Source organism: Aethina tumida, chromosome 1 (assembly GCF_024364675.1).
Source record: "Aethina tumida isolate Nest 87 chromosome 1, icAetTumi1.1, whole genome shotgun sequence".
Taxonomy (NCBI): Eukaryota; Metazoa; Arthropoda; class Insecta; order Coleoptera; family Nitidulidae; genus Aethina; species Aethina tumida.
This window is the reverse complement of record NC_065435.1, coordinates 2,340,580-2,350,863: the sequence shown is the minus strand read 5'-3', so window position 1 is coordinate 2,350,863 and position 10,284 is coordinate 2,340,580. Positions and strand designations below refer to the sequence as shown.

Sequence of the window (10,284 nt, the reverse complement as noted above, 5' to 3'; positions counted from 1 at the left end):
AAAACTAATATTAATTACAAACATATGTTAGCCACTACACCGACACTCGTATATCATTTATATATGCGTGAATTCTTGGATTAATGAGAGTGCAAATTAATACTAAGCAAGGATCATTCATATGCTCACTGTTTGCTTATCGGCTCCATTCATCGCGCGATTTCATTGCGTCTATGACAATGTTACTAAATTACACTGCGAAGAATGGGCTCCTCTAAATCCTCTTTTGATTGATTGATGAGCGACCGTGAATGGATCTATGCTTCTGCTACTGTATTGACTCGGACTAAATATCCATTAAACTTACAAAAACGATATTTCATCCAATAATCATCAACCCTTATTATTTTTTTTTTTTTGTTACCAGCCAACTTACTAAATCGTATTAATCATTAAACAAGGCACGCCCACATTTATTCCTTAAACGACCCCAAAATACTTTTACATAAACTATCAATAACAAGAAAACTGAATTTGGCCACTCAAATGTGCCCAAACATTGATTGATTATGCCTTCCGTCAATACCATTAAGCAAATACATTTTGCGTTATTAAAATTAAATTGAATTGGAACGATTAGCTCTCCAAAACAATTTAAAAGAACACTCGAAAACCGTATGTAACTAGGTATTAGGAGTGGATGTATAAAGTGATCACTCGAAAGCGGAGTGCTTAATAGGTTTGAGGGATACACATCTTTATTGATCCCGATAAGCTGCACTTTCTTTGTGACAAAGGCCAAAATAGAGATACAAGTAATATAATGAATCTCAGCGAGTGGTGTAGAGTCCCTGCTAACACCATCTATTTGCTGCGTTTGGAAGCGTTAGATCTGGGGAGCAATAGATGTCTAATAATTTAAACTCCAGCTTTAGTTCAATTAATTTACACACTTATTATTAATTTTTACATTTTAAACTGGCCTCGTTTTTATTTAAAATGAAGAACCCATCAAAGAGTCTCCTCACAAAACTTCTAAGCATAGATAAAGACGTGATTTAGTGAGAGAACTGTAGCTGATTGTATGCAACTCAGAGTACATAGAAATAAATAGTTTTCCTTTCGTTAACTAGGTGGATAAAAGACACTCAAATCAGTTAATATTCATTTAATATCAATAAATTATAAAATTCCTTCAACTCTTAACCTTAAGCTGTTTCCTTTCGTTCAACAAGTTGAGGACGATCTTTTCCAAACTAAACAGATGCACGTCGTTCACTTCAGGAAACAACTCCCTCATGATCTTCGCCAAATTACAAACGTAATCGATGTTAGGTCCACTAGGTCCGACGGATGAGACGACCTGCTCCGCTATTTGAGATAAATCGGCTGGACCAGCGTACTGAGGGTTCTCACCGTTGGCTAAATAAATGACTAATTCGAACGGTTGCACGTCTTCCTTGGTCGGATAGAATAATACTGGAGTTCTTTCGTAGCCACCCTTTTCCCGGTAGTCGAGATGCGACACAACATCGTCGACTTTATCTTCGCTAATTTTGTACGCTATACCGTAAACTCTCGCCTGAAATTGTTGCATTAAATGGTTGTGCAAGAGTCTTTAAAGCAGTTTGTTGCCGTATTTATTTGAATCATTGGTACCGTTGATGAGTGTGTAAAATTGAATGATTGAAATGAGTCATTTGGAAGGAAATTGAATACATACTTCTTTGTCTCCTGGTACTAACGTTACCACTCTTCCAGGCTATAAAACATGAGTTTAATCAACCTTACTCTAGTTACAAAACATAAGAGTTACACACTTTTTCGGGCGTTCCTCTGTGGTCGGTGCTGTGCTGATAAAATTTCCTGTCGTACCCTTTAACATAACCTTCCAGCTTTTTTTCGTAGGGAAAGTCGACTTTCCACATCAAAGAACCATAACCAAAAACCCACATTTTTACAACAATACTATTTAGTGAATACTTAGCTAGTTTAACTTCTATTTATATTAATCATTTAGTTACAATGAACACATAATTATCACTTCAGGTTTTTTGTATGGCCGCTTATGACCAGCTGTTCGATCCAAACTAGACGTCACTGAATCTTGAACTTCGGCTTGGTCACGTGGTCACGTGGTTAGTTAGTTACAATCTATTCAAATTTCTCCCGCAACAACAAAAACTTTTGATTATTTAGATGATTGTGTCAAATGTTTAAATAATTTGTCAATTGCTTGTCAATTATTTTGTTCATTTTGGGAAGCACCTTTAAAACACGATTATTAATTAAAATTGGTCAGTTTGTTTTAAAATTGGGCAACTAATCAGATGCAAAACTTCAGGATTAGCTACTCATCTTGGTCTAAAATGAGGAGGAAAGGGCTCAACAGAGGGAATAAGTGTTTTGAGGTTAAAAAGTTGTTAATTACGAAGGAAATTTAATGATATAAACACAAATTAAGACGTTTATTGCTGTTTAGTATAGTAAGATGGAGTAATATTGAAGGGGTTCAATGTTTTGGCGACGTCTTACCCAGACAGTTTATGTCTGCAAAAATGTGAAAATCAATACGTCTATATTTTTATGTGGAAAACATTATCTAATGCACACACATTCACAGGCAGATAAGAACCAGGACATAAAATACGATCGTGTGATCCGATTATCGCAAAGGTGGAGCTTGATGAAGAAGTATAAGAGAGGAAAGATTAACAAAGGGGGTAGAAAAAGAGGACATTTGTATTAAACGGTGGTTTGTTTAGTGTTGTAATCAATTTAATTTGAAGTGAGTGGAGCGGTAGCCAGTATCGAGCGGTTTTCCAGGTCGCACATGCGCCACCCATTACTGTTGTCCTGTTTCAATTCCTTGTAAGATCCGGGCCACCACGTTATATCCATGTCGCGCACCGATACATATCACTCATTGTCGTCGATAGCATTATGATTGATTCATCATCTCTCGTAAAGAACTTTCGGAAGTCACGTGTGCTTTATTACGTCTGTAAGAAACGATATTCGGTTAATTCGTGGTCCAACAAATTGCCATCCTGGCTCCAGAAGTTCCAAGTGTTCAGACACCAGGCCGCACCAGCAACACAGTGCAATCAAGATCCAACAGCCGGGGCAGAGAGGATAAACAGCCGCCTCTACACACCCCACCAATACATTCATCCTTCGACACAATCTACAGCCACCTGCGATCGTCAAAGACATCCCTCGTCGACCAACAGTCCGCCTCCTTCGACAGTTACCGCAAGAAGTACACATTTGATGCGGATTACAACGAAGATGAAATCACCAGGGGCTCATTCCGATCGACGTTCAAACCAAAATTATACAGAGTCGAAATCGACAAAGACTCAGACCGTAAACAATCATGGCGATATAAGGAAAAAAGTCCGTCCGAACGTTTCAATGCTGCGCTGGCCGTCAGGGATGATTCTCCGGATTATAGGCACAAGTACAGCTGGACCGAGTCCAAGTCGTACGGCGACATCCACGAACGCACTGACTACCTGTCACTGTCGTTGTCACCACCTGGAACGCAGAAACGGCCCGAGATCCTGCCTATATTCGAATATCCCTCACTGTAAGTCCCACATCTATCTTTGTTAACTTTTTTGGCTGCCTGCAGGAGTAGTAAGAAAGGATAATGCGATTGAAAGTTCTAGAAACGTAACTGACCCCACAATGAGGTGAAACACTTCGATTTATTTGTGCGGTGTTTCTCCCAAGAAACATTTCTAAACTGCAACTGAATAATATAAATAATAATTATTGTTGTTTTAATTAATCACTAAATGAATACACCCTATTATCAAATGTTTATCAATATATGATAATTTATGACTTTAAATAAATAAATTTATTTGTTTATTTAAATACAATTGTAAACTATCGAATTAGTATTAATTAATGACAGGAACTATCGAATGATTATTGATTGAATGCACCCAACTACCGATTGACTTCATTAAATTAGTTTTTTTTACTACTTTGTCAATATAGCTTTTATAGTGTATGAATTACTGAAGTAGTTAGTTGTTAAGTACATAAAAATAAATGGATAATTTATTATATGTGATACTAGTTAGTGATGAACATTATCAAATAATGGACTATCGAATTAATTCATTTGAATGGTCTTATTAGTTAGTTTCATGATATTTGATAAAATATGCTTGTGTACTTTATTGTGGCATATATAAACTTTAATTGTATCATAATTTTATTTATTTCATATTTTGAACTACCGCATGGAAGATTACATTTTTTAAAATGTTCATCTTTCGAATGAATTTAACAAAGAGTTTTATAAGCTATCGAATGACGCTAACTATTTTTAATGGAATATTACGTTAATTAAAATTTGCTGAACTATCGAATAAATTCATTTAAAAAGTTTTATGAACTATCGAATTATATTAGTTGTTAAAAAGTCAAAACATAATATGTTCAATTATCGAATAAATTAAATTATAGTTTTATGAACTATCGAATGATGCTAGCTATCGAAAATATAATAGAAATTTGGATTATTTAAAATATGTTCAATTTTTTGAATGATAGAAAATTTCTAATGGAAAATTGCATTATTTAAAATATGTTTACCGTCTTATAAATTCATTCAAAGAGTTTTATGAACTATCAAATGATACTAGCTATCAAATAGAGAACCTTTAATGCAAAACTGAATTATTTGTAATATGTTAAACTATCTAATAAATTCATTCAAAGAATTTTGTGAACTTCCGCATGGTACTACCATAGTTATCGAATAAAGTATCTCTAATGAAAAACTGTATTAATTAAAATGAGTCTTACTATCGAATAAATTTGTTTAAAGAGTTTTATGAACTAACAAATGATGTTAGAGCTATTGAAAAGAGAATCTTTAATAGGAAATTACGTTTAATTGTCGAATAAATTAAGTTAAAGAGTTTTATGAACTATCGAATGATACTAGCTATCGAACAGAGAATTTATAATAGGAAACTGCATTATTTAAAATGTGTTAAGCTTTCTAATAAATTAATTCAAGAATTTTATGAACTCTGGATGGTACTAGTTATAGAATAAAGAAATGTGTTCAACTATCGAATAAACTTATTCAAAGTTTTATAAGCTATCCAGCGTTACTAGCTGTCGAATAGAGAATCTCCCTCAGAAAACTACATAAATAATGGTGGTTTTATAAACGAATAAATGCACTCAATGAGTTTTATGAAGTATCGAATGATATGAATTGTCGAATAGAGGATATCTATCTAATGAAAGGCTGTAATATGTGCACAATTATCAAATAAATTAAGTCAATAAGTTTTATGAACAATAGAATGATAGCTAATTTTTAATATAATATCTGTAATGGAAAACTGAAGTTAAAATATTTTCATTTATCGAATAAATATGAACTATAATGGTAATTATCGAAAAGAGAGTATTTAATGGAAAATTGCATTAATTAAAATGTGTTCAATTATCAAACAAACTCATTCAAAGGGTTTTAGGAACTACAAATGATACGAACTATCGAACAGAAAAACTCTAATGTAAAACTGCGTTATTTAAAATATGTTGAACTATCTAATTTATTGGATAGATATTAGATAGATATTAGATATTTAAAGAGATGGTACTTAGTTATCGAATCTCTAACAGAAACTGCTTTTATTAAAATGTGTTCAACTATCGGATAAGCAACCTTATTCAGAGTTGTATAACTATCTAATGATACTTGTGATGCTTAATATTGAATATTGAGATCTCTAATCTCTAACGGAACACTTCAAAGAGTTGTATTTTATTCAATTCACATTTATCTGAATTAAAAAAAAAATCGATAGCTCCATCACTATTTTTTAAGCATTTTTTGGATGTATGGCTGCCTAGAGTTCAGTGTAGTTTGAAGACGCACACAAAGTACATAAAACTTCAATTTTTTTGGGTCTTCCAGTATACGTACCTATGAATAACAAAAATAGTTGTAATTTAATATTGATGGCTCACGGGCAATTATCAAGACAATGCCAATTGTTATCATTTAAATATTCGCTCAATGGTCGAACGCATCGAAAAATAATTATTGTGAATTCAGAAGTCAAATATATAACATTTATTCATACACAGGTTATTTTTATCTAGCAGACTAGTAAAGTTTTGTTATGCAATGTTCACCGTCAACTTATTTTCTATAGCACCAACACATAAACATTTGGAAAAATCGCGAGTGTTCAAAATTCAACGATTAAGTGCACACACTTCGTTTAAAATCACCGTTGTGGTTGCGGCAACAAGTTGGTGAAATGATTTAGTTAAAATCAATCTAAAAATAAACCGTTTCATTTGATTTTGTGTGCCGCACAGGAATCGCGAGGCCGCTTCCCGCCAACACGGGACGTTTTTTGAAAAATGGATCCGCCTGATTTCGACTTCGTGTGCTACTCGAACCAAACGATCGTTTGTGACACAGTGGAACTGGTCGAGTACGACAATGTGAAAGTAATTGTTGCGCTGCATGTTGTTTTTCCATTTTTCATTTACCTGTTGTGCCTGTTGGTGCGTATATGCAACGGCAGATGCGCCAAGACGGAAGAGAAGACGGAATGCGTGACGGACAATCGGAACGAATGCGATGCGACATTTATTCGAATAGTCGGTTTCAAGAGCCGATCATGTTTCGCTCGGAATTCGTAAGTAGCACGAGTTTTGCAACGAACCGACTCTTCATCGGCTTCTCTTCTTCTCTAAGCAATTAAAAGCCAGTCCATCATCTACAAATGTGATGGGGATAAATCAATACGACCCTGTCCTAAATCAACTCCGTGCATATTCAACAATTTATAACTGCTTTTAATTCGCAAACAATAAACCAAGTTTTTATGGTTCGACATTAAGATATGACTGCGGTAAAACTGGCCATTGATTTGGTCACGCGTCCCAGCTCGATAATTTGCCCTCAGTCCCGATTTGGTGATTTATTTCAGCTAATGTTTTAAAAGGCCCATATAACTTTATTGCCTTGAGCAAATTTCTTGGAATATTGTCTGAGAAACATAAAGTATTAGCCCGTGAACATGTCACCAGTAGACTTGAAATAATGTTGACAAATGACTTGTTCATCTTCATTGTCTATTGTTAATTTAATGACTCAATTTACAAAAAAAAAAATGAATAACTTTGACTCACTGAATTGAATGAAATAAAGCAATCGTCTTCTGATAAGTTAGAACAATGCAAAAGTAGTTTTGAATCAATGTTCCCGTTTTTTCCAGTACCCCCGTCAAAGGAATTGACCTCGATGAGAGCGTAATGAAGAAAATCCAGTATGTAGAAAACAGGGAGTCCCAAGAGAGTGATTCGGATTACGGAAGCGGAGGTTATATGCCCGTACATCCGGGTGACATATTAGATGGTTGTTGGAAAGTGTGTAGGAAACTAGGATTTGGTCACTTCTCAACTGTGTGGTTGTGTAAGAATATATTTAACATGTACGTCCTGTTAAACGAATTGTAAACGAAGATAATCACAATTTTCTGTTGCAGAGAACCTAAATATGTGGCAATTAAAATATGCAAATCGGCACTAATGTTTGCTGCTGTGGCACAAGACGAAATAAGACTGCTGTCGCATACTAAAAACATGGCTCCCGGTCACAAGGGTTTTAGTAGGATCGTTCAGATGATCGACACGTTTAAAATAACCGCTGAGAATGGTGTGCATACTGCCATAGCTTTAGAAAGTATGGGACCATCACTATTACATTTAATAATCCAAAGTGAATTCAGAGGAATTCAAGTACCTGGTGTCAAACGTATAATTCACCAGGTAACTCACCACTTACATGTCATAGATTTTGCCTCACGTTAGTTCCCGTAGGTTTTAGAAGGCTTAACCTATTTGCATGACGAATGCAACATTATTCATACGGATATCAAACCTGAAAACATATTGATTAAAGTTAAGGACTCTTATATAGAAGAGATGGCCGAAAGAGCTGAAAGATTTCAGGAATTGGGTATCCCAATGCCTAGATCATATGGTAAACTCCCACCTTTGAATGTTGTAGTTTTAAACGATGCTTACGGTACAATTTCAGTGTCTTCTGAAAAGTGGATTGGTCCAGACGATGAGGAAGATTTGAACGACGATATATGTAGCCAATTGGAGGGCCAACGGTCTTCTTCGTATCCTAACGACGTATATTTAGCCGACTTAGTTAATTTTAGACAACGTCATACAGAACCAAGATTCCGGTCGCCGATGTGGATCGGAAATAGCATAGAAGTTAAAATTGCCGACATGGGTAACGCATGTTGGGAGGTACGGAAGCCGACCACCGATGCCCCAGTTTGGGACTGACTGGTTTTTGTTTTTAGAACAATCATTTTTCTCCAGAAATCCAGACAAGACAGTACCGTGCCTTGGAAGTCATACTGCAATCAGGATACAGTTATCCGGCGGACATTTGGTCGGTCGGATGTCTAGCCTTTGAAATGGCCACCGGTGAAATGCTCTTCAATCCGAAAGGGAAGTCCAGCCATTCCATCAACATTGACCATCTCAGCCTAATCTGGGAGGTGCTCGGAGGCATACCCAGATACATCACAGAAACGGGGACTGAAGCGAAAGTATACTTCGTCGAAGGTAAACTGAAACACGTGCCGGAAGACGAATTGAAAATTTGGAAGATAGAAGATGTGTTAGTTGAGAAATACAAGTGGAAGAGGGTAGATGCGATACCTTTCGCCAGTTTTATAGAATGTTTAATTGAACCCGATCCGGCTCTTCGTTTAACAGCTGACATTGCGATGCAGAATGAATGGTTAAATGAGGTTTAATATTTCCAAAAGTATATTTCAAGACTGAAGTTGCGTTACTTACTTCATCATTCACGCCATGTTTTCTTCCATTTTGGTTTATTGTCAAATACCGACATCCCTTTTATGTTTTATTGACTTTTTAATATACCGTATAAATATTTACCAATGTGTTTTATTTGGGTTTAAGTTGGGGAATAAATAAAATTAAAAATAAAGTTATAGAATAAAATTTTATAATTATACTGACGAGAGGAGTTACAATACCTCTTAACTTATATACTGGTATTATTCACCAGGTAACTCATCTATTACATGTCATAGATCTTTGCCTCACATTAGTTTCCGTATGTTTTAGAAGGCTTAACCTATTTTTACATGACAAATGCAACATAATCCACACAGATACCAAACCTCAGAACATATTGACTAAATCTAAGAACTCTTGTACAGAAGAGGTGGACGAAAGAACTGAAAGATATCAGGAACTGGATATTCCAATGCCTAGATCATACATCCTACCCTTGTTGTTGTTTTGAGCGATCCTTATGATAAAATTTTAATGTCTTCTGACATTAAATTCATCCAGATGATGAGGAAGATTTGAACGATAATATTTGTAGCCAATTCCATCAACTTTGATCACCTCAGCCTAATCTGCGAAGTGCCCAGGTATGTCACAGACAAATAGAAGATGTGCTAGTATTAGTGGAAGACCCGACTCTTCGTTTCTCAACTTAAATTTTGATACAGAATGGATGGTTAAATGAGATTACCAAGCTACTAAAATTTTTTTGAAAACTTATTGGACAAATATTGCGTTGCGATGCTTAATATTTAATTGATTGGAGGGAGAGTGTATGTGTACACATAAAATCTTGAATCACTATTTGCTAAATCTTATTTCCACTCAAGAAGGATGTTAACAATTAGGCGATGACTCACCCATGATACCACGTGGTATCTCCCTCTTTTGCGGAAGTGCAAATTTAAAACAAAGGGGTGATCAGGTGCTACTATAGTATGAGTCATCACTATAATACATGTGAATATTATTATTGCAAATAAATTAATTTATTAGCATGTCGCAGAAACACGTGCATGTTCATACTAATGAAGAACAATATGGTACTTGTGCGGGTTAACGTATTACTTACAAGAAGGAACGTGTGTGTTAAATAATTACGGAATACATTGTTATACTGATTTATTTGATTTTAAATTATGAAATTAAATTAAATAGAGTAAAATTTTATAATTATATTAATGAGAAGACTTTTTATTTTTAAGTAATTAATCAGTACATTTAAATATTAATTTTTATACTAATTTATTTGGGTTTTAATTGAGGGATCAATAAAATAAAAAATTAGAATAAAATATCATAAAACTCCAAAGTACTCTTCGCCAAATTGAGTTTGAAAAGCAACTGATTTATTTGGATTTAAATGAAAAAATAAACATAGTAATAACGAGGAGAGGTTTAAATAAATAAGCAGCACATTTAAATTTTAACTAATAG

The 10,284-nt window shown here is 34.7% G+C and overlaps 2 protein-coding genes across 4 annotated transcripts; one reads left to right on the top strand and one right to left on the bottom strand.

Moving 5' to 3' along the window:
• Nucleotides 1-1,093: 1,093 nt before the first annotated feature.
• On the bottom strand, nt 1,094-2,030 carry LOC109601063 (putative glutathione-specific gamma-glutamylcyclotransferase 2). Its single transcript, XM_020017273.2, has 3 exons — nt 1,761-2,030; nt 1,664-1,702; nt 1,094-1,522 (listed from the first exon to the last, which is right to left on the bottom strand). The coding sequence occupies exons 1-3, from the start codon at nt 1,893-1,895 to the stop codon at nt 1,136-1,138; spliced, it is 561 nt and encodes a 186-aa protein (XP_019872832.1). The 5' UTR covers nt 1,896-2,030; the 3' UTR covers nt 1,094-1,135.
• Nucleotides 2,031-2,163: 133 nt separating this feature from the next.
• LOC109600977 (SRSF protein kinase 3) lies at nt 2,164-8,927 on the top strand. 3 transcript variants are annotated; one of them, XM_020017182.2, is made up of 6 exons: nt 2,164-3,532; nt 7,218-7,433; nt 7,488-7,770; nt 7,822-7,984; nt 8,042-8,265; nt 8,322-8,927. In XM_020017182.2, exons 2-6 carry the CDS (start codon nt 7,255-7,257, stop codon nt 8,781-8,783), a joined length of 1,311 nt encoding a protein of 436 aa, XP_019872741.1. In that variant the 5' UTR covers nt 2,164-3,532; nt 7,218-7,254; the 3' UTR covers nt 8,784-8,927. The 3 variants fall into 3 exon arrangements, with proteins under 3 accessions (XP_019872741.1, XP_019872734.2, XP_049826807.1); XM_020017175.2 differs by lacking the exon at nt 2,164-3,532 and adding an exon at nt 6,108-6,635; XM_049970850.1 differs by lacking the exon at nt 2,164-3,532 and adding an exon at nt 6,360-6,444.
• The last annotated feature ends 1,357 nt before the right edge of the window (nt 8,928-10,284 follow it).

Excerpts from the sequence above, each read along its gene's own strand:
- LOC109601063 (XM_020017273.2), bottom strand. The coding sequence starts at position 1,895 with ATGTGGGTTTTTGGTTATGGTTCTTTGATGTGGAAAGTCGACTTTCCC. Across the intron at positions 1,703-1,760 it reads ACAGAGGAACGCCCGAAAAA|CCTGGAAGAGTGGTAACGTT; the intron begins GTGTGTAACTCT and ends CATGTTTTATAG. Across the intron at positions 1,523-1,663 it reads TAGTACCAGGAGACAAAGAA|GCGAGAGTTTACGGTATAGC; the intron begins GTATGTATTCAA and ends CAACAATTTCAG.
- LOC109600977 (XM_020017175.2), top strand. The coding sequence starts at position 6,355 with ATGGATCCGCCTGATTTCGACTTCGTGTGCTACTCGAACCAAACGATC. Across the intron at positions 6,636-7,217 it reads TCATGTTTCGCTCGGAATTC|TACCCCCGTCAAAGGAATTG; the intron begins GTAAGTAGCACG and ends CGTTTTTTCCAG. Across the intron at positions 8,266-8,321 it reads TGGGTAACGCATGTTGGGAG|AACAATCATTTTTCTCCAGA; the intron begins GTACGGAAGCCG and ends TTTTGTTTTTAG.